The following is a 24,526-nucleotide window of genomic DNA, read 5'->3' on the forward strand; positions in this document are numbered from 1 at the left end:
GTGTTCTCAATTCTATTTGTGATAATATTGTGCAGATGTTCTCATCACTGATGAAAAATATAAGCCCGGACATGATGGCTAACATGAGCGAGCAATTTGGGTTCAAGCTTTCACGCGAAGATGCTGAGAAAGCTCAGCAGGCCATGTCATCTTTGTCTCCTGATACTTTGGACACTATGGTATGCACCAAACGGGGTTTATTGGTTACTTACCCGCTATGTTTCTTTGACATATTTTCTGTTAACCTGAGTGCTATCAGTTTGTCATTTAGGATCATATTCTCAAATGGAAAAAAAATTAGCTGAGAGGGGTTTTGTGTGGGTAATGAGTTGTTTGTTTCGTTACTGATTCATAATGACAATGAGTGCAGATGAAATGGGCGGGTAGGATTCAAAGCGGTGTAGAAGGTGCAAAGAAGACAAAGAACTTTTTCCTGGGAAGATCTGGATTGTTGTTGGCCATATTTATGCTCCTTTTAGCAGTCGTTCTTCATGGGTTTGGGATGGTTGGCAGGTAGATGGATGCTACTATATGTTAGGGGATCCCTAAACAGAGGGACTCAAACTCAACTGGAATTTTAATTATACTAATAAATATGTCCGATTAGTTGATTATATACTTTTTGTTCTTGAGCTCTTGGTATTAGTTTGGTGAGGTTTAGGTAAGGGCTACATAACAGTTACTATGTACTATTCATTTATAAGGAGGAAATTATTAGACTATGATATATGGAGTACCTATTTAAATGACTGCTGGAATCCACGGTAAAAATGCATATTACCAATATTTGGTCTGGTGCCGGATAGTAAGTAAACCCATGAGATTTGAATAAAAATGTCGTTCGTCTCACAGCTTAAAAAATTAACAAGAGAAATCATGGTGTTTCACATTGTTTGCCATTGTCACAAATCAATTTAATTAATTCGTGAAATGTTATGTATTATGATCAGTTGTTTGGGATTAATAAACATAATATTGATGTTTATTCCCAACATACATTGTAGTTAGTGTTTTATGTCCATATGATGGTGCATCAATTCTCACAAAATTTAATTTTACTTTTTTCGAATATCTTGAAAAAAATTTTATTACCAACTTTGTATTAATAGATGCATGCGTTAGGAATAGATGTGAGTACAATACAAAATTCAAGATTCAACTTTAGATTGTGTATTTTTTTTGAGGATTCCTTCCTGCAAAGCAGTTTCCTAGATTTTGGGATTTAGTGTTATACTAATAAATTACTCCATATTTTAAAATGCAAGTAAATAAATAGGAGTAAGTAGTTGGAGCGGATTTTGAGTTCCATATATTCCGGGGTTTCGGTTTTCACCAGTTTTATTATTTCCTCCATATAATATAACGATTCTGAATCGCATTTTGAATTAGGGATATTAATGTCGATGATAGCGACGAGCAGAAGAGGCGGGAAGAGCCGCGTTGGGCTAACGGCGGGCGCGTGCGCGGTGGTGCATGTCCTTGTCCCCGCCGGCATCTGGAGGAAGAAACAAAGGAGAAAGAGGAACAAGCATAAAATTTCAGCGGCTAGATTGGAGAATCGGCGGGAAGAGAAACAATCACCCGCCGATTTTGGGCCCGGATCCACTTTTTCTGCCTGCTTTTAGGCAAGAGCACAACTTTTCCGCAAGGACGAGCACAAGAGTCTCACTATTCTATTATTCAATTTAAATAAAAACATTTCTACACTATTAAAATTCATTAAAAATACCCAAAATACTATTACTAATTACTAAAAAATTAAAAATTACATAATTAAAATCCTAAAAATTAAAAATTTCTTAATTAAAGTCTTAAAAACTAAAAATTACATAATTAAATTCATAAGTGGTCAAATTTCGTCAAAAAGGATGATGAATGTGTGTATTTATAGATGATTTTGGGATTAAATTTTTTTTAAAAAAATTCAAAAAATGATAATAAAATGGCTATATTTTTTAGAATCCGAAAATATATATTTTTTAATTTTTTATATTATTTTCAATTTTTTTTAAAAAAAGAAAATATCAACGGCCAATAGAAATGCGCCATGTCGCCCTGCTCGCTGGCACGGACAACGTAATACAACCATTGCGGATGCTCTTTATCTTATGTATCTTAAAATTTTGCGTTTTGGGATTTTAATCTCAATTACAACTTCTCATGCCTCAAATTAAGGATTTTTTCTTTATTAAAATTTGATATTGCGCACTACAAATAAAAATAATCATTTGTAAATCCTTGTTGCTGCCTAAACTCATTCAAGGCGGAAAAATCAATTTCGGGTAAAATAATTTATTTGCAATATAGCTCAATTAAAGGTACAGTGAATTACCTATTTAATCTTTTTGAATTTGACCATAATTCAGTGATGAGTCTTTTTTTTTGCATAGATATATATGGTGAAGGAAATACAGTAAGTAGTAATATTTATGTTTCTGTTTACTAATGGAAAATCGATGTGATTTACACAATTTCGAAGGTGCATCCCTCTTTTATTATAAGTCACAAGCTATTATCTTAGTTTTTCAAAGTAGTAAGCACAACCAACAGGCCATTAATTACTTTAATCAGTATTTATTTAGTCTAATTTATTAATATATTAATCTCTGTAATTAATGAAAGCTGTTACTTTTTAGGGACATGAAGCATACTCAAAATATGAAGTCGTAGTATATACATATGGTATGTGTTAGTCATAATATGAAGTCATAGGTATATACTTATTGCAGCAAAAGGCGATTATGTCGCTTTGGTGGCCCCCACACTCCGGCCCGACATCATGTGAGAGGATTCAATCAGGGTACGCAGTAGCCCGTTAAGGGAAAGACTTTAACCCACAGGCTGCCAGAAACCCATATTCCAAGGCATCACACTTGTGTCTGAGAAATGAAAGCAATTACACGACAGCAGTGAAATTTGAACTCAGGCTCATTGCAGCAAGATCTACCCCTCCGTTGCCAACTAGGTATATATTGAGGTGGCGTTCGGTTGTCATGACTAATATCATGAGACTATCCATCTAGAATTAAGTTGTGGGATTATTTTAGTTGGAGTGAGAGACTATGACTAATTATCATGAGATTATTCATTTAGGATTAAGTTGAAGGGTTCAATCTTATGAACCAAACATGATACATATTTAATCATGAGATTTAATCTTGTCAACCGAACACCCAGTACTATGTGTTGGCGTAGTGATTAATTCATGATATCAAAAATATTGGATTCTAATCCACTATGATTGGTGGCTTTTAAATTTTCTTGTATATTAGTATTATTTATAAAAAAATCCAAAGCCACAGCTGACATATGCGACTTTTTTTTTATAGCAATGTACATGATAAAGATGTTTTAATAAACCAACTTGCACCTAACTCTAAGATTTAAGATGAACTAAGGCATTATAGTCCAATAGTCCATAACGAATTCTGTCATTTTGTTACCTTAAAAGTGGATGGTTGAGCGAACTCCTATTTGCTTATCGCAACCAATTATAACTACACGAACTTACTACTCCTTAATTTATGCATACACAGTCCGCCGAGATTTGGTACATGCATGTGGGTCCGGACCCACATTTATTCTTTTTTACTCTCTGCTTTTTCGCAAAAGCACAACACCCACATCCATGCTCTTCCGTAAAAGTATGCTCAAGGGTCCCACCATTTTATTATTCAATTTACATAAAAACATTTCCACAATATTAAAATGCATTAAAAATACCCGAAATACTATATTACAAATTACTAAAAATTAAACATTACATAATTAAAATCCTAAAAAATAAAAATTACGTAATTAAAATTCTAAAAAAAAATTACATACTTAAAATCCTACAAATTAAAAATTACACAATTAAATTCTAAAAAATACACACGTGGAACTTTAAAGAAGACTAGCCCGATGGCGGTATCCCCAATTGAGCTCGGAGAGCTCGTATCATTGGGTGATTTGCAAGTTGCTCGGGAGTCATCCGAGATGAATCGGCCATATTGATTTGACCCAAAAGGACCCACAACGAGTTGGTGGGGGTGGAGGCGGCACAAAGGGAGCGGGAGGCCGCGGTGCGGCTGGGGTCGTGGCGCGACGGAGGTTGGCCGTTGCCTGTTTCCTTCCTTGCGGCCGGCGTTGGGAACTGCTCGGGCCGACATCGGGGCTACCCAAGTGAGCTCCGGCAAGCTGGCTAGCCACCTCATCCTCACCGGCGTCGGATAGGGATACCGACCTCGATCGTTTGCTGGAGAAGCTGTAGGAGGATGCGACGCCTCCCCTATACTTCGGATGAGTACGCACCTCCTGCCAAGCGTTGAGATACTTGAATGGTTTGTACTGAATTGAATGGTAGGTCGACATGGCGGCCGTGATGATGTCAACCTCGTTCGTGCCGCTCCCTGCCGACCGCTGTTCCTGGAGGTAATACCCCTGGAACTTTTGGATTTCATCGTTGGCTCTTCCGATTGCACACCATACTCTCATTGCGCTCGATGGTTCCATCCAGTCGGTTGACATTATACCGGCGAGAGACGCGCCACCAAAACCTGTCCCCGGTTTGGTTCGTGTCGGTTTCCGCATCTTCGGAGATTTCCAAGTAAGCTTTGAATAATTTCTCCATCTCCCTCGGAGTGTATGGGGTGCGGACGTTGATGTCACCCCTGGTACTGCCACGAGTACGAACACGGACACTACAAGGACGAGGAGGCGCGCCGGACCCGCCCTCCGGTGGCGTCGGGTGGCTCCCTCTCGAGCCTTGTTCGGGAGCCCACCAGCATTGCCCCTCGGGGGCATCTTGCTCGTCCAACGGGTAAGGCCAGTAGCCACCCGGAATATGCGAACCTTGGGTTTGAGTAGGAGGCAAGAAATCCGTATCCGGATTAGGGAATGGCGATGAGCCGAACCATTCGTGGTTCCATCCGCGGGAGTCAGAGGGGTGATCGCTGAAGGCGGACATTTTATGCAAGAGTGAATGAGTGAGAATTTAGATGAGAATTCATGAGAAAATTTAGAGATAATTGATGTGTAGTGTGGTGTAAAAAATTTTGTGTGGAAATGAGGGTATTTATAGATGAAAATGTGAATTTTGGGATAAAAATAATGAAAAATAAATTAAAAGTGGAGAAAAAATGGATACATTTTATTGGGAAGTAGGAAAATATATTTTTTAATTTAAAATCGATTTTTAAATATATTTTGATTTTTTTAAAAAATGAAAAAACAAAAATGCCAACGGCTTTGTCGTTGACCAATCAGAACGCGACACGTCAGCCTGCTCAGTGGCACAGCGGTGCTCGATGCATCGAGCAGGGCCGTGCCGCTGGCAAGAGCACAACGGCGAGCAGGTGCTTGCCGCTCCAGCGGCACGGCGGCCCGCCGATGCATCGAGCACCAATGCAAGTGCTCTGGGCATGCACAAACCGAACCGAACCGGCGGTTAACCGCCGGTTCATAACCCGGAACCGGCGGCGGCGGTTTGGACGGTTCGGTTCAGGTTCACGATTTTCAGAAACCGGGACCGCCAGTTCAAATTAAAAAAAAAATTATTTATTATTTATAAAAATTAATTTTTATATTTAAAAATTAATTTTCACAAAAAAATAAATACAAAAATTTCATAATATCTCATATTTATTTGTTGGGCCTCTGAATTCTAAGAAACTATTCTTGGTTGTTTCTCTTTTATAAAGACATCCTTGAATATTTTATGTTTTACTTTCGATGTAGGACAAAATATATTGAAGTATTTTCTTTTATAACTATATGTTTAGATCATTCATTAATCTTTTTCCAATGTAGAAGAAAAAACTTTCTTTATTTTTTACATTTTATTATTTACTATTTTTATATTTATTTTTGTCATAATTCATTTTCTAAGACAAATTTATAGTTAATAATAGCATTAACTAGAATAGTTTAATTAAATTTGAACGTGGCATGTTGCTCATAATTTGTATATTTATAGAATGTGGACATGTTCAAATAATTGGATTTAAATGTAGGTATGTTACTCATTCTTCTCAATGTATTGATTAAAATGTGCAAAAAAAGCAACAATTAATATAATTTGTATAATAATGATAAAAATAGACGATTAAAGAAGCAAAAATATTTAAATTTATTGTTTAAGACTTCAAGTCTTTTGTGATTTGTAATTGTTGTAACTTGTAGCCTCGTTTAAATTTATATCAATAAAGCAATTTTCTTCGTGATTTTTTGAATTTTATTTACGCACATTCCATAGATAAATAATGAAGAAAATGCAAAATAATAAAAAAAAATTAATGAACCGCCGAACTGGCCCGGAACCGGCGGTTTTGGCCGAAAACCGATAGTTTTGAACCGTCGCCCGAACCGGCGGTTTTTTGAACCGGAACCGGAACCGCTTAAACTCTTGGCGGGCCGGTTCAGGTTCATGATTTTGAACCGTGTGCATGTCTACAGGTGCTCTAAGGGCCCTAATTCTATAAATCCGACACCAGTCACAACCGATATGAGACATTGAGTCCGTAACACAAGTTCTGTATTTACGAGTTGAAATTCGTAAAGTAGATAAAAACACCATCGAACTTATAAATAACTACTTGATCCTTCAAAATTTCATCCATATGGTAACCCACTATCCCTACTTTTAGTCGGGTTGTGTAGAAAGAATTGTCACGCGGTGAGTTGCAGTCATATATAATTATTTTAGCTATATTAACAAGACCACTATCTAATGCATACCGGTCCACGAAATTTAGGTATTTTCAATAAATTATGTCAATTGTCCAAATACACCGTCAAGAGCATTTCACGTACCAAATATCCACCCGTCCGTCCAATTATAAGTGAGCAGTTTTTTTTGTCATTGTTTTACAAAGATGATAATAAATAATTAAAGTTGAGTGAAAGTAAAATAAAAAATAATAACGTAGAAGATACTCTAATTTAAATTATTTTATCCACTTTAACTATTTATTATCATTTTCATAAAATAACGTCCGAAAAGAAACTGCTTACTCATAGTGGGACGGTCCACAATTATTTATCTTACTTCCCACCATTGTTTTAAAAACCGATTTGGACCGGCCGGTCGGACCGGTCCGGCTGCGAACCAGTGATCATGCCGGTCCGGTTCGCCGTATTAAGCCGTCAGGAGGTTGACCCGTTTTGAACCGCCAACCGGTTGAACCGGTTATTTAAACTCTCAGTACTTTTTTTCAAAAATTTGTGTAAAATGAGATTCAAAGCATAGACCTCATGTATGTAAGTCCAACTCCATTACCACTCCACCAATTAAATTGTTGTGCCATTATAATAACTTTATTTGTTCTTATAAACAATAAATAATTTTTCATTCGTTCTATGATTAGTTATTATTTTTAGAAATTGATTAATTGTAAATAAAGTAGGTTAATTATATTTGTTATTTAATAAACTTTAATCGTAATTTATCAAACTAAATTTGAATATTATTATGTATATATTTAATTAAATATACGTTTTAATATATTATACATATACTATACTTATATAATTATATTTATATTTCACTAAAATTTAATTATACTTATACTCAAATCAAGTTTAATAATATTTTATTTTTTAGTAAATTATCAAACACATATGTGAATTTGATCAAAACTTATTTTATTATATACTCCCTCCGTTCCCAAAGAATATGCGCTTTGGTTTAGCACAAGTTTTAATGCAAAATTGGTAAAGTAAAAGAGGGGTAGAGAAAAAAATAAATAAATTATTGTTAATGGGGAATATGTCCCACCTCATTAGAGAAAAAAAGTTTCTAAAATTAGAAAATGTATATTCTTGTGGGATGTAGTAAAAAGGAAATAGTGCATATTCTTATTGGAAGGATGAAGTAATAAATTTGATATAATTATATAATATATATTTAATTATATATGCTACAGTAAAACGGTCCGACCAGTTGAATTGTAAACCAGTAGCTTCACCGGTTCGCTTGTCGGTCCAGTTTTTAAAACATTGCTTTCCACGCAGTTTGGGTTTCAACTTTCAAAAGCGAAAAAAATTAGTAAACTCTGTATAGTCTTAAAACAAATTGTTAGTGAAATAAGATACTTCTATGAATTTAGGGATTGACCGAAAATGAAAGACGACAACTAATCATGGACAAATGAAATATTAGTGTTAATATTAGGGTATCCACTATGGAGTGGACGCGGCTATAGCCGCTATAGCCGCGTCCACGGGCGGGCGGCGGGCGGGCTATAGTGGGAAGGTTGTCCGCCCCGGGGGTGGACGCGGCGGGCGTGGCGATGGGGGGCGGACGGGCGATCGCCGGGTGCGGGGCGAGGACGCGGCGGGGGGGGGGGCATAGCCGCGCCTATAGGAGCGGCGACCATAGTGGCGGAAACCGCCGCGGCGCATGCGGCGCCAATTTCAATTTTTTTTTTATTTTTTTCCTCTATAAATACCACTCCCCACCACATATTTTTCACAATTTTCACAAAATCCCTCCACTCACTATCTACACAACCACTGTCTAAAAAATGCACCGAAGAGACGACGAATCACCCGACTCTCAGGAATCGGGATATGGCAGCAATCCATCAAACCCCTCGGGCTATCCTTCGCAGCCATCGGGTTTTGGCGGATATGCTTCTCAGCCGTCGGGCTTTGGCGGATATGCGCCTCCGTCCCAGCCTTGGACTTGGAATCAATCTCCCCCACCGTGGGCATCGAGTCCACCCCTTCCTCCATCTCAGTCGTGGAGGTCTTCTCCAACTCCGCCACCTTTACAGCGGAATCTGAGTCGTTCCGCATTTGGAGATTACAGACCCAACCTAGACATGCTTCACCAGCCGCGTTCGGGTTCCCCTTTCCAAGCCAGCCAATCTCCGTTCACCGAGGCAGATCAAGACGCATTTGATACTATGATGGGTCTGCTCAGTTCTAGCATCCCTGATACGCCGGCAGCACGGGTGGAAACGCCCGTTCCGACCCGAGGAGGTAGCGGCAGTCGGGGCGGAGGCGGCAGTCGTGGCACCGGCCACGTCGGTGGGCGCACGGGCAGCGGGGCCGGTATTCCGAGTGGCGAGGGCAGTGGCACTGGCGGTAGCGGTGGCTCTGGTTCTGGGTCCAACCGGGGCAAGCCATACACCAAAGACGAGAGCATTGCCGTGGCGAAGGCTTGGGATGCTATCACTTCAGATCCCGTGGTGGGCACAGATCAGGCCGAGGGGAGCTTTTGGAGACGCGTCATGTTTGCATACGAGGAGTTCAAACCCGACGGCGCCGAGAGGCGCAACCCAGAACAGCTCCGGAAAAAGTGGGGTAGGATTCTCCATGCGACCAAGCGGTTCGCGTCCATATACGAGAACAACCTTCGCCACGCTGAGAGTGGCCGCAACGCAGCAGATGTCAAGAACCTGACTGAGGGCCAATACCACACGGAGGGCTGGCCGAAGTTCACCTTGTGGGAAGAGTATCTTGTCCTCGCGGATTGTCCGAAATTCAGGTCGATCGTGGCGAACGTGGTGGGAACAGCTCCTGGGCCGAAGCGCACAAGGCACAACCTTGCCGGCGACTACAACAGTGGAAGCGGCTCGCACGAGTTCGAGCAGTCCGACGAGCAAGTCGAAGAGCCAGCCGATACTCACACTAGGCGACGACGGCCCATGGGACAACAGACCTCTATCCGCAGCGCCAGAGGGGGTAGAAGTGGCTCCCGCCTATCGGCGGGCGCGTCCGGATCGCGCATCCACCAATCCACCCCAATCCCACAGCCCACGGTGCAACCCCACGAGGTTTTGTTCAATACCATAGACGTGCAGTTGATGCAACAACTGCAAGACGTATGCAGCAAATACGCAGGGGAAACTGACCCGTACGTCAGGAACGTTTACAAGAGGCTCATCACTCGGATTGAGAGTCGATTGGGGTAAGTTGATAATGCGCCTAGGGATACCGCGGCCGGCAGCAGCGAAAGAGGAGGAGGAGAAGAAGAAGAAGATGAAGACGAGGAAGCCGACTCCGACACCGAGTAGACGGTGGCGGAGTTTTGTAGTTGTATTTTATTTTAATTATTCGTTGTATAATTTTACCGGTTTGCAATACAACGAATATTCGGCCCTAATTACCTCGTATTCTAGTTATTTACACTGCGATTATTTAAATTACACTTGATTGGAATTAAAAATATTTAAAAATAAAAATTGATTATAAAATTTGGGGGCTATTGGAGGTGTCCACTATAGTGGCGGAAATAGAATTTTGGGGCTATGGACAAAAACTGGGGCGGAGCTATTGGGCGTGTCCGTCTTATAGTGGACACCCTTCGAGGTCTCCAAACCGAACCAAACCGGACGAACCGGCCCGGAACCGTCACCGGCGGTTCCGAACCGGAACCGGAACCGTCGGCGGCGGTTCGAACCGGGACCAGAACCACCCAAACCGTCGGGCCGGTTCAGGTTTGCAAAATTTGAAGAACCGTAACCGGCGGTTCCGAACCGCCGGTCTCGCCGGAACCGCCGGTTCGGAGGTTCCCGACACCTCCCGACAGCTTTTCAGGCCTACTTCCTAGCCTTTTTAGAAACCGCTCCCACGACCGCCGGTTTGGTCAGAAACCGTTGACGGAAACCGCCGGTTTCGGCTGAAAAACCGGCGGTAAACCGGCGGTTCCGGCGGCTTTTTTAAAATTTTGAATTTTGAATTTGATGAAAAACCGCAGGTTCCAACGAAAACCGGCTGTTCCGGCGGTAAACCGGCGGTTCCGGCAGTAAACCGGCGGTTCAGCCGTTTTTTTCAAAAATTAATTTTTTTTAATCACAATTTTCCCCTATAAATACCCCCCTCCTCTTCATTTCTACTCACACCATTCTTGTGTTAATAAGAATTTCTCTCTCAATCTCAATTTCTCTATTCTCCATCCTCATTCTCTCAAGTTGTTTACGTTATTTGCGCTCATACTTTACTCTCACGTTGTTCACGTTATCATCTTCACACAATCACACTACTCTCTATTCTCCACTTTCAATTTCCATAAATATTTATATCATGTCTTCATCTCGCCGTGGTGGTGATCAGGGCAAGGGAATTGCCCAAGATCAAAGTGATACTCGTCGTCGACGTGCCCCTTCTAGAGCACAAGTTGCGGAGGAGGTGGGAAGGCTAGCCGCTTTTCGAGCTCAAGTAAGTTATAATATGTTTTAATTTTTTGTTAATTCATTTTTATTAAATTCATAATTTCATTTTTCAACATCTATGTGTCTATGTGTTTTATTTTTGTGTTAGTATTTTTACTTAGTTGTATAATTTTCGTAGGAGGAAGAAGATCGAAATGCGGCCTTGTTACTTGCCCTCGCCGACGACGGCCAACAAGGGGGGCATTCACATTCGGCTTCGCGTTTCGAGTATGATGTGAATCTATCGTCGGACGAAGGCGATGATGGATCGCATCAATTCCCCCCTTCTAGCACCGGCCAAGTTGGCGACAATGATGAGGAGGAGGCCGATCCTCCTCCTTCCGCAAGACGACAAAAGAAAAAGATGCCTCCCAAGTTGAAATCCGAGATTTTCACCAAACATTTCAAGAAGGTCCCGGTGGTAATTTCAAATCCTAATGATCCGACCACTACCGTGGAGACAAGTGAGTTCAAAGCATATTGCAACTATTGCGATAAAGTCTATCCATTTGTTATCGGTGGGGGATATGGTACTCTCCATCGCCATTTGAAGTCAAAACACCCCGTGGAATATGGGCATACTAAGTCCCAAAGCCAAATAAACTTCCCCGCCGGCTCATCGTCTCAAACAGGTACGTCGCTATTTAAATATGATCCGAAAAATGTTATCTATGCTATGGTAAGATGGGCGGCAATGAAACATTTGCCGTTCAATTTTTTTAATGACAAAAAATATGAAGTTACTATGCAAATCGCTTTTAATGTTGCTACAAAGAGAATTCCCCCCTCTACTGCTCAAAGATCTAACAACTGTCAGTTTTTTGACAAAAAACGAGAGGTTGGAAAATTCCTCTCCACCTTGGGGCACAAAGTTAATATTTGCTCCGATGTGTGGACGGATTCTTTCCAACGAAATTCTTACATGGGAATTTCATGTCATTTTATAGACAATAGTTGGTCTTTAAATAAACGTTTAATTGGTTTTAGACAATTTCCTTCCCCACACACCGCACAAGCAATTGCATCTTTAATTATTCAAGTTTTGAATGAGTATGAGTTATGCAACAAGATATTTTCGGTTGGTTTTGATAACGCAACCGCTAACACCGCAAGTATAGCCGATTTAATTGCGGCTTGCTCCCCGGTGATAAGTGGTAAGTATTTTCACCAACGATGTATTTGTCATATTTTAAACTTATGTGTACAAGATGCTTTGTCTTTATGGCAAAGACGTATTCAACCTATTACTACAGTTGTATCATTGATCCACTGGAAGCCTCAAATTGGCAAGGCGTGGAAGAAGTATTGCCACTCGAAGAAAATAAGGTACACAACTTTTACTTTAGACGTGTCTACTAGATGGAACTCCACATATGATATGTTGCAATCTACATTGGAGCATATAGAATATTTAGTTGATTTTTATAGAACTTACCCTGTTGATGATTTATATCTAACATCTTCTTGTTGGGATCAAAGCATGAGCTTGTTTAAGTTATTCAAAGGTTTTCGAAATGCCACTATTGAGTTATCGGGTGTGTATTATTGCACATCCGTTCGTGTTTTAGAACATTGCATGATCATATCACTTGGTTTTAAAACTGCAATGAAAAATTCCACAAACAATCTTGAATTAATGTGTGTTTTATATTATATGGTTGAAAAATGGCTCAAGTATTTCAACGAGATCCCCACGGTTTTTTTGCTTGCCAAAGTTTTGGATCCAAAGTGGAAACTAGTTGGTACTTTCAAAATTTTAGAATTTTATTACAACAATTTGGCTTCTATTGATCTTGAACCACTCCGAGCTTTGCAAACTGACGAGGACGACGACAACTACATAAACCCAACCCAAACATTCCAAATAAACATCCCCCACCTCCCAAGCCTCCAAAGAAGTTTTGAGTTCAACTTGCGGGCTCTCTTTCACGATTACGAAGCCAAGTACAACCGTACCCACCAAGTAAGACCTAGACCCCCCCGTAAAACACATAACTTTGGCTTCTTCCAAGCGACGCCCAATCCCAATTGGCGGACCTATACGGCTTCAGCAGCGGAGGAAGGACGACTTATTCGACAAGTGAGTTAGACTTATATTTTGACTCACACTTTTCATTCAATGAGGAAGAAGGAGGTCCCGTTCCCCAACAAATCGACGTCCTAGATTGGTGGGGATCACACAAGAAAGATTTTCCCATCCTTGCATCAATGGCAAAGGAGATCTTTTCGGTTCCGGCTTCCACTGTCGCCGTCGAGTCCGCCTTTAGTGTTGGAGGCAACGTCTTGGACGACATAAGAAGTAGACTCACCGGGCAAAACATGGAAGCCACCATGTTACTTGATGATTGGTGCTCCGCCGAAATTAGAGACTAAGAACCGGATTGGAACAATCAAGTAGTACAACCCGACCAAGACTACTTCCCCGACGAAGAAGAGTAGGCGCGCCGCCAATTCCTCCGATCAAGCCAAATAGGTAAGCAAGGTAAGAGAACTACGTGGACTTTGATTCCAAAATGCAATTGAGTATTGAGGATACGTAGGCATCTCAACTTAAATTTTAAATTTAAGTTGAGCTCGAGTCCTTTTCCTTTATTTTTTTTTCTCCCATTTGTTTCGAATATGTAATTTGTAAATTGTAATCAAGACTTTAGGTCTTTTGTAATTTTTAATTTTGAAAGTTGTAATTTTAATTTTAATTTTTAATTTATAATTTTAAAGTTGTAATTTGTAATTTTGAAATTGTAATGTGTATCAATAAAATTGCATTTGTATATTCTAATTTTATTTATGCAAATATATTTACATTTTTTACTTGAATTTCAAATTTACAATTAAAAAAAAAATCGAACCGGCCCGGAACCGGATTTGCACGGTGGTTCCGGCGGTTCACGGTTCACGAACCGGAACCGCCGAACCTTGACCGGGCCGGTTCAGGTTCATCCAAATCTTGAACCGGAACCGGCGGTTCCGAACCGTGGTGACGTCTAGACACCCTTAGCAGTTGGTAGGAAATATTAGTCCATGGCATACATTTCAACTGTAAACTTTTATGTAATACTCCTATTAAGAACTTTTGCACTTTTTAGAACAAAATGGCTGCAACTATTAAGAGCTGAAGAGCAATTTGGTCCAAAAAAAAGTGAATAAGTGCAAAAATTAGTCTAATATTATTATTGAAGTTTACAGGATCGAAAATTTAGTTGTCTCCAATTATTTGGTAATCCTGTTTGATTTATTAAAAGATATTAAAATATTCATTAAATATGTTTATTCTTTTCCGCGTTAGATTTACAGTTATTTTTACAGATTTACATATGCAATTGCCATAAAAGTCCATGATCACCGCCATTTGCCGAAAGAGTAAATGTAGAAAGAAAATGGGAAGATTGTTAGACTTCTCCAAAACCCAACAAAATTAAAGTCAAAAGACTTTCTTCTTATTCTCACTTCTCTCACCCCCAAATTCCTTTTTTCTCTAGAATCTAATTCGTCTCTTTTCTCGAATCATCTCTTCCTCTTCATCTGCTGCTCGGTTTTGATCTGCTGTTAAATTTCCCCAGTCTGTCAAAGTCTAAATTTATTTTGGAGGTAATTGACTAATTGTTGCTTATCTTTTTAGCCATAGCTATTTAGAAAGTTAGTTTTCTCGCCCTTTCATGGGCCGGCTGTTTATCTTGTGTTCAGTTTTGGAACATTAAATGTCGTCTCTTTTTCTGGGTTTATGTTTATTTTGGTTGGATGATAGAATTGGGCTTCTTGAAATCTTTTGAATGTTTTGGATTTTTTTTCATCCAACTAATTTGTGGTGTGCAGATTTTTTTTGGGGTTTCTGATACTTCTGCTGAATGTAATGGATTTTGTTTTCCTTTTATGTGTTTGGCTGTGTTAAATTTGTTGGTGTAAAGACTTAAACTTGGATAGGTGGAATTTTTGGGGCTCATCTAATCTTGGTTGAATGTATGGGAATTTCTTTTGCTCGCTCATTTAAGAGCTTAACACTGGCTTAACATAACCATACCTTTTCTCTTTAGCCATTTTGTTGATGACAATTGGTGGTAGGTTTCAAGTACATCTCCTTGGTACCTCTCTGAACATGACATGAATTATAGCTGATATATTTTATTTGATTTACCTTTGGTATGGTGCTGGTGTTTAAGTTGTTTGGTGGCAGTGGTACTGGATTTTTGGTTAAGATATCATAGTACTATAAATTACTTTGACACAATTCACTAGACCTTAAACATAGTTTACTAGTGAAGTGATTTCATGTTGGGTATTAATATATATAAGAAATAAGTGAAGGAGCTAACCATTGGCAGGCAAGATACTACAAGACTCTTTTCTCCAATCTGTTGAATCCCCCATTAGGAAATATTTTTCTGTAAACCAGCTCTAATCGGCGATCTATTTAGTTTCCCTATTCCAAATTGATGATTGGTACCTTAGAAAGTTGATTTATGCTCCCTTTTCTGTCTTCACTTTTTTATATGGAGTATGTGATTTGATCTCCTTGTAGTCTAGTGTTGTTTCTTTTGTTTACTATTGTTTTACCATCACCTCTTAATTTTTATGTTAATGATGAAGCTGCATTCTCTAATTTTTCTTGATTGAGCTCTAATGTCCTTTTTTTTTGGATTTCTAAAATTAATGCTCGGACATTTTGTGCAATCTGATTTATTTAAGATTTCAACTTCGTGACAGATGGAAGAAGGAAATATATCGAGCAGTTTGACTTCTGCTGCAGCTTTTGTGGAAGGTGGAATCCAGGAAGCATGTGATGATGCTTGTAGCATATGTCTTGAAGCTTTTTGTGATAGTGAACCTTCTACGGTATGAACAGATCAATAGGGTACATAACACAATCTATTACTCCTTTGATGGCAGAGTGTTGGAGCTAACCTATGCTTAACTGATTGATTTTTCTCTGATTCAGCTGACTACTTGCAAGCACGAGTTTCATCTCCAGTGCATTCTTGAATGGTAGTGAACTTCCTCTCCCATAAATAAAGTTCCTAGTTCCTACTGATTTCCATAGCAATATTGATATCCTGATATCCATGGTTTTTCCATGTCTGGTGATGAGACTTTGATTTATATTTCCTACCAACTGCTAATATTATACTGGCATGACAAGAGATGAGTGAAGCCACCTGCTTCCAAATTTTTTCTCTTTTGAATTACACGTAGTTCATTAATCTTTTTCTAGTTTTCCCCATTTTCTTCTTTCTTGTTTTATTTTATTGAAATTTGACTACTGGCGGATGGATTAGCCATAACATTAAAAATATTCTTAGGTGCCAACGAAGTTCCCAGTGCCCGATGTGTTGGCAATCTATTGGCTTGAAGGATCCTAGCAGGTATACTTGCCATTTATTTAATGTGCTTTAACTCCATGATACTCTCGGGGTTCTCATTGTGTGCTTATTTGGCAGCCAGGAACTGCTTGATGCTGTGGAGCAGGAGAGGAATATGCAAATGAATCCACCCAGAAATACAACTATGTTTCATCATCCAGCCTTGGGGGACTTTGAGTTGCAGCATGTTAGTTACTCCCATAACTTTCTACATCGTTCTCATTTTTTATCTTCTATAAAATGGCTATTATAGTTACATCATGGTTTATCTGAAATTTCTGATTCAGTTGCCAGTTAATGCAAGTGAGTCTGAACTTGAAGAACGCATTATTCAGCACTTAGCTGCTGCTGCTGCAATGGGGAGGGCTCGTCAGCTCTCTAGGAGAGAGGGTCAGAGGCATAGACCTTCTCAAGGCCGACCTCGTTTTTTGGTATTCTCAACTCATCCTAACGAGGCTTCAGCTGCTTCTTCCCTTCCTCAGAGAGAAGGCAGTAGCCCCCCACCTGAAGTTATTGCCACTGGCTCTAATACACCATATATGGCCGTTGGAGGAGATTCTGACAATTTTATTTCACGGTCTTCTACTGCTCAAGCTGAACAGCTTGGGACTCCACCCTCGGGATCAAGTCCTGTGACATATCAACATGGGACATCTTCAAGCAATAGGTATGCACAGATATTTGTAGTTTATTTCTTACAGTTTACCTTTAAAAGTTCACTCGGTCATACTTACAATCTTATTCTCTTTTCTAGGTCTCCTGCCCACACTTCTCCCAACAGTCAAGAGAGAGCTGGACCTTCAGATTTCCAGACATTTTCAGATTCTCTGAAATCTCGGCTAAGTGCTTTTTCAAGCAGGTACAAGGAATTTTGTCTATATAGTTCACTTTCTAAATCATTATAAGGAAAAGCATCTAAAAAAAACTGGATGCCTGGTGTTAGGAAATTGTAATACTCGAGGAAATTTGGTCTAAGGCAGTAATTATTTTTTGGTTGGATGAGTATATTTACTGAAATTGAATAGTAATTTTTTCTTCCGTATTCATAGATACAAAGAGTCCATAACGAAGAGCGCGAGAGGTTGGAAGGAAAGACTGTTTGCTCGCAACAATTCTACACCTGAACCCAACAGTGAAGTTGTTGAAGCTGGCCAGAGGAATACTAGCAGTCCTGGAATCGCTACTATGTCACGAATGATGGATCATCTTCAAATAGCAGAACATGGTGGAACCAGCACATCAACTGCCTCACGTACTGTAGAAGATACCAGGTCACCAGATTATAGTGAACGGCAGGTCTTTCTTTCTTTGAATGAGGATGAGACACAAGCCCCAACTGCAGCTAGTCTGGCATCATCCTAAGTGTTGATTCAACTATCTCATCAACTTCATTGCTCTTCTTCTGCTCAGTGAGTATATATTTGGCTTGTTTACTCTGCATGCTTAACATATGCGCTTCAATGAAACTTTTTAGATGGTAATCAACCTTAGGCTTAGGTCATCTGTGATTTTTCTCTGTCTCCTTCAAAATTTGCATTGCTGTTGGATTTCCATGAAAATTAATGGTATTTTTGGTTTCATCCCGGTATTATGATGACGATCTTCCTTTTATATTGGGATCCAAGGCAATAGATTGGTTAGCCTTGCATAATTGGTTCTAGAAGTCTGGCTTGTGTTTTCTGTTAATAGTGACCCAACATTGGTTTGTAGTGATGTTTGCTTGATTTACCTCCCTAGTGTCGTTGATCGAATGCTATGCTGCTACAGTGACGTCTGGCTAATTCTACCTCTGAGGATGCCGCTACAGTGAGTGATTCATGGGGCTAGTGGTAATGCTAAATCCATCATTGCAATAAATTAAGGATCTTGAATTGCGATGGATACACAAATATATAGAGCTGTAAATTTTGGCCTGTAATCCCCCCCCCCCCCCCCCCCCTATAGTTTGTGTTTTTGGTGAACTCGTGCAAAACAAATACGTGAACCATCCATTGAATTGAGCAGCAAACCATCAAAACTTGTGGTTGGTTGATGCTTTGTTTATGTGAAATTCGGCACATGTACCTGCCATTGATATGCTTTAGTGTTACTTATACGCTTAAATAATCAACAATTAAGTACTATATAGTAGCATAACTATGCAGTCAATTCAAGATAAATTGTTGGGCATCATATCATGCCTAGCAAATCATGTACAATTTTCTTCTCTTCTCTTCTCTTGCTTGCAAATTGCGTCGTCGATTGATCTTGAATCAATTCAATTAAGCCATTCCAGTCTCCACAAAAAAGATGTTTCCCTAGTGGTGTGTATGGTTGAATTGGAACTGACCATTCAATTCGGAATTAGATTGGCAATCGATAAATTGAAACCGAAACCATGTTGAATCAACACCAAAACTGTGAATTAGGAGGTCTGATTACCATTTCAAAATTTTCACACAACTAACTGATGATTAAAAAAATATAAAAAAATCAAGAAAAAGTCATTGGTTTCAATTCAAAATCGGAACCGCTTAATTCCGATTCCACCTTTGGTAATGAAAACACTAATTGCTCACTATTAGACATGAACAACAAATGCCGTTATGAGCCTTGTATACACATTATGGAAAATAAATGTATGCATACTACAAAAGATCTATCACGAGTACACATAACACGTCTCTCCTTAATATGCAATGCAAAACATTTTCATGTGTTTTACTATACATTTAAGTTATTTTGATTTTATGGCAAACAAATCATAATCAAATTAATGCTAATATGAGAATAATCGATTTTTCTTTATTTATAAAAATTACAAGATGAATGGTGTATGTGTATGGTTCAAAATTTCGAATTAGTATCAGTATTCTCTAAAAAGTAAACAAAACACTTCACAAATAAAAGTTAGCACATTATTATTGTTGGGCGGTCATACATAATACCTAAGTTTTAATGCAATATTAGTAAGCAAAATATAGAATAAAAGTAATTGAAATATTTTTAATAAAATAAAAATAATTAAAATATTGGTATTAATGAAAAATGAGTTCACTTTATTAAAATAGAAACTTAGCACAAATTTTTTTAGCCTGATACAAATAGAAAAATAAAACTATTAGTTGTAGAAAGGAAATAGTAGTACTCTCTCCATCCACCAATAGTAGTATTAATGAAATTAAACTGAAAGCCCTAATCAGGAGATCCAAACCAGAAAACCTGCAGAAACTCAACCCCAAATTAAAGTGTTTTATTTTGTCATTTTTGTGAGCCTTTTTTACAACGGGAATTCGGGAATTGAGAAGATCAGAAACGCCCGATGGGTGACGTCAGTGAAGCCACCTCCTCCGCAGCCGCAGCCGCTGCTTCCGCCCTCAACGATGATCTTCTCAAGAAATTCTTCGCCGAGGTCAGCGAGGTCGAGCGCGATAACGAAGTCAGCAGGTTCATTTTTAAATTAATACTACTACTTCGCGGTTGGTTAAACAAAAATTAAATATTTTCATTTTTGTTTCTTGTGAGATGAAATTGGTTCTCAATATTGATAGAGAGAGCTTGGAACTTGTTGTGTCATGTACCTTTTATGTGCATTATTATGTTCATATCCACATGGTTTTCAACCTAGTTGTATTTGTTCCTGAGAAATTTTGAAAATGGAATCGTGTAGTGTTTCTAGTTTCAGTTGAATTTCAGTCTGATGAAATGGGGAATCTTTGGATGGTGGGATCTAATAGTCAGCAAGATACATTTTTCTGCTGGAATTGTTGTAAAAACTTTTGTTTGATTTTTTAGATTGCCTCCGAGGTGATTGTCACGTTCGCTTAAAATTCCTGGTCACCTTTTCCATAGCCAAAGCTAGGCTTAGGGGTGAATGGTACTTTTGAGTTTCTTGATATATGAGCTTTATATGATTTTGCATTGGTTTTTGGATGGTGTGTAAGGAACCGATTTACCCCTATCTTCATGTCGATGATGGTCTTATATTCATTACATATTCTTACATATTCTTACAGGAAGACGACTAAGCTAACTGGTATCTTGCAAAGATTCTTGTCTTCCTAGGCTACCAATTTGTATTGGTTCTGATACTAAATCATCTATTATTCTATACCTTAGGGGCCTAAGTCTTCATGTACCAAATATTATTGATCTCTTATTGGCTAGTGGCTTACACCCCTGACTCGTTATGAAAGGCCAACCAAGGCATGGTGCAGTTGGGTTTTCATGTTTGATTAGCTTATATTTTGGTTGTTGAGGACTTGAGGTACATGATTTTTCATCTGTGGGAAATGTTCTGATGAGAGGGGAATAACTAGTTCAAAATGCTCATCGCCTTTCTTTTTTTTATGTATTTATATCCCTTTGTGCGTCTATGCCGTTATTCTCTTGTAGGGCTTTCCAATTTTGTCACTGACATAAGGAACAAGTGTATAGCACCACTATAAATAATTAAGGGTAGAGAAGCTTTGGCTGCTCAATTGTCCATCTAGCTAATAGTTATAGCCTTCCTTATTCTTCTAAGAACCTAGATCTCTTACTGAATACTGTCTGAACCACTGAATCTAGTGCATTAGAATCAGACAAAGAATCTAAAACAGCAGAGGATGAACCAATGAAACCAAGATTGCCTGACTTGCATTTTTTAGTAGGTTTCTGATTCTTTGTTCAGAGCAAAGATGTTTAATCCAGTAAATTTGTGCTATGTATGTTTTGAGGATGCTATTATTATAAATATGTTATCTTTGTCGGTGACATCATTTATATATGCATGTCATCAATTGATAACACATGAACGGACAATGCGATGTGACTGAGGCAGATTTCAGAATTAGTGCTTACCTTTGCTGAAAATGTTTATAGAATGGTTACTACCAATATATAATATGAGCTCAATTTAGCATTTTGGGCATGATATTTAGAAGTAGAGCTTGTTGTTTTTGTCGAAGTTATTGACCTATCTGCTAGTAGGTCTTCTTATTGTCCATTCTCATTCAATTTAGTTACATATATTAGTTGTTTACTTCCAGCTGACATATCATTAATGTTTGGCTGATGTAGGATCCTTTCATGTTTCAAGTTAAATGCTTTTGAGTATCTTAACCTTCCATTTACATCCTCTGTAGAAGATGTGAAAAGGCAATATCGTAAGGTGATTTTCTAGTTTTAATGAATATGCTAAGTACAGGTTAATTGGTGTATGTGAGAAATAATTGCAGGTTTACTGCTATCTTTTCTCTTACAGTTATCATTGCTTGTTCATCCTGACAAATGCAAACATCCACAAGCTAAGGAGGCATTTGGAGGTAATTTTTGCTGTTATTATTTTTCTGAAGAATTCCCTATGTATCCCACTACTTTATTTTATGTTGGATGCAAAAAGCACAAACTTGTACTGAACTGCTTTTCATCTCCCTTTAGCTTTTATTATGCTGAAACTACTGATGTAAAGCAATATGCCAAAATGGAAAGTTACTACTTAGAAGTTTGCAAGTGAAAAGTACTATTTGATCATGTTCATAGATCCTGCTAATGCTTCATAGAATATTGTTGGACTGTTGGTTACCTTTTATTATGAGAAGATTGGAAATTGTTTCAGAAACAGTAATCAAGTATCGAAGTTGAGCACATAAGTCGAAAATATTTTTAGCCAACTCTAATATGTAAACACATACGACTTATTTGAGGACCTTTATTCTGTTAAGTTGTTCTCATATGGAGCATAACTTTGAAATCTTTGATATTTATAGACTATGTTATGAGTAGTTTAGAGTTGGAGTTTTTCAGATTCATATGCTTTATTATGCGCTTTTTCATATTCATACGCTTAATTCTTGATTGACATGTCTCCATCAAAGTCTGGTTAGTAACTTAGTACAGTGCGTAGTGGTCCCTCCCTGTTAAAGATGGTAAAGTAATACTCCCTCCGTCCCCAAAGAATATGTATTTTGGGTTCGGCACGGGTTTTAATGTAAAATTAGTAAAATAAGAGAGGGGTAGAGAGAAAAAGTAATTAAAGTGTTGTTAGTGGAGAACGGGTCCCACCTCATTAGAGAGAAGACTTTTCAAAATTAGAAAGTGCATATTCTTGTGGGACGGATTAAAAAGGAAAGAGTGCATATTCTTGAGGGACGGAGGGAGTAGTACTATAGTAGTACAAACACAACCCTTAATCTTGGAAGGAAAAGATATTGTTTGATCAGTAATATACCAATTTCCACTTCTGACAATGTGGCCTTGATCAGCACCACGAGCTTAATGCAACATTGCAACTGTTGACCAAACTCTATACTTAATATTATTCCATGTTACTAATTTGATACTCCTTTTTTTTAAAAAAAACATTCAGTTCTGAAGTTGGACTTTTGTTCCTCTGAACAGCTTTAGCTAAAGCTCAGCAACTATTACTCGACCAACAAGAGAGGGATTATATTCTGAACCAGGTTAATGCTGCAAGAGGTACTGTATTCTCTCTATTTTTTTCATCCTATTCTGTGATGGAACAGTTTCTCTTTCTCACTGTTCATCATGCTATGACCTCTTCTTTGGCTTGTTATAGTAGTCTACAAGAATGAATATCTGAAGATCATGATCTAATATGTGTTGCAGAGGAACTTAGAACAAAAAGGAAGAAGCAGCTGAAAAAAGACACTGCAACCAAATTAAAATCATTAGTGGATGAGGTAAAACCATTTGGCTCAAATCAAGTAACTTTCCTGATCATCTAAGTATGCTATTGAGCTATTGAATATGTTAGTTATACTTGTATTCACAAAAGTAAATACTCTCCGTTCTCTTTCAATGAGTATGTTCACCTTTGTCCCTCACATGCCGCTATTATTTCCAGTTGTAATGAAGACAGTTCTTTGGCTACTTATATAATTGAACTCATGCGCTATAATGAAGTTGAACATATTACCAACATATTTTGTGCTTGCACTTTTATGCAACAACAGGGAAAATATGAGCAGGAATATGAACGATCGGAAGAATTCCAGCAGCAGTTGAAATTAAAAGTTCGAGAACTCTTAACAGATCAAGAGTGGAGAAGGAGAAAGATGCAGATGAGGGTATGCTTCTCTGTACAATCTAATACTTTATGTTTTGTGCTAACTACAACCATATCCTTTCAGTTTAAAGGGGTTATATGTCGTACCTCCGGGGATTTGTTATATCAAAACTTAGCTCAGTTTCTCCGCAAATTTATACATTGCTGTTATTGGATTCTTTTTCGGTTTAGCACTGAAGAGTGTCATCTTGGTATGATAGATATCAGAGGAAGAAGGTAGATTAAAGAAAGACGAAGAAGAAACAAAGGAGATGTGGAAACGGAAGCGCGAACATGAGGAGCAGTGGGAAGGGACAAGAGAAAAGAGGGTTAGTTTCTCATACATGTATTATGATTGTCTGCGATGCAGAGTAATCAATCATGAACAAAAGAGTCTTCGATTTAGATTATTACAAAGTAGATCATTACACTTCCAGTGCTTAGTTTTATTCAATCAACAGGTTTCTAGCTGGAGGGACTTCATGAAAGGAGGAAAGAAGGTAAGATCATGCTTCTTACAATTGCATTTTGTTTTATAGATACATCATACATGCATATCTAGTGTTCATTTTCCAAAGTGAATCGATTCTATTCAATTTTTCTTTGTTAAAAGAGAGTTCTTGGATTTCCATCTGTATTAAGATTAGGTTCTCGAGTAAATTTTGCTTTTTACATGGGAGTTTTTATATTTTCATCAAAGTTTTATTTAACCCTCAAGTTTGATCGTAGCACGTTAAGTTGAGAAAATTGTCTTGGTACTTTTACAGGCTAAGAAGGGTGAGCTTCGACCACCAAAGCTCAAGACAGAGGATCCAAACAAATCATATGTTCAAAGACCACTCAAACGAGGGTGACACTAGTTACTGTTTTAACTTGTCTCTGTTGTGCCCCAATTTTTAACTAGTCATCTTTCAACAACAGATAAACACCCTTTATTTGAATGTAACAATATTCATTCCATGCAATTTTTTTATCATACATTTTCATCATATTCGTTGCGTAGTATT

At 38.4% G+C, this 24,526-nt stretch overlaps 2 protein-coding genes across 4 annotated transcripts; both read left to right on the forward strand.

The window, feature by feature from the left end:
* The first annotated feature begins 14,488 nt into the window (after positions 1-14,488).
* LOC121741174 (E3 ubiquitin-protein ligase RHF2A-like) lies at positions 14,489-18,625 on the forward strand. 3 transcript variants are annotated; one of them, XM_042133885.1, is made up of 9 exons: positions 14,489-14,726; positions 15,840-15,987; positions 16,072-16,118; positions 16,433-16,495; positions 16,571-16,679; positions 16,780-17,159; positions 17,247-17,351; positions 17,542-17,901; positions 18,260-18,625. In XM_042133885.1, exons 2-8 carry the CDS (start codon positions 15,916-15,918, stop codon positions 17,852-17,854), a joined length of 1,089 nt encoding a protein of 362 aa, XP_041989819.1. In that variant the 5' UTR covers positions 14,489-14,726; positions 15,840-15,915; the 3' UTR covers positions 17,855-17,901; positions 18,260-18,625. The 3 variants fall into 3 exon arrangements, with proteins under 3 accessions (XP_041989819.1, XP_041989812.1, XP_041989805.1); XM_042133878.1 differs by having other exon boundaries at positions 14,491-14,726; positions 15,840-15,968; positions 18,230-18,625; XM_042133871.1 differs by having other exon boundaries at positions 14,491-14,726; positions 15,840-15,968.
* A 1,004-nt stretch (positions 18,626-19,629) lies between these two features.
* Positions 19,630-24,508, forward strand: LOC121741232 (J domain-containing protein spf31-like). The gene is made up of 9 exons (XM_042133944.1): positions 19,630-19,918; positions 21,533-21,623; positions 21,717-21,777; positions 22,853-22,930; positions 23,081-23,154; positions 23,428-23,541; positions 23,741-23,848; positions 23,981-24,019; positions 24,287-24,508. The coding sequence occupies exons 1-9, from the start codon at positions 19,794-19,796 to the stop codon at positions 24,371-24,373; spliced, it is 777 nt and encodes a 258-aa protein (XP_041989878.1). The 5' UTR covers positions 19,630-19,793; the 3' UTR covers positions 24,374-24,508.
* Positions 24,509-24,526: the final 18 nt, after the last annotated feature.

This window comes from Salvia splendens, chromosome 1 (assembly GCF_004379255.2).
Source record: "Salvia splendens isolate huo1 chromosome 1, SspV2, whole genome shotgun sequence".
Taxonomy (NCBI): Eukaryota; Viridiplantae; Streptophyta; class Magnoliopsida; order Lamiales; family Lamiaceae; genus Salvia; species Salvia splendens.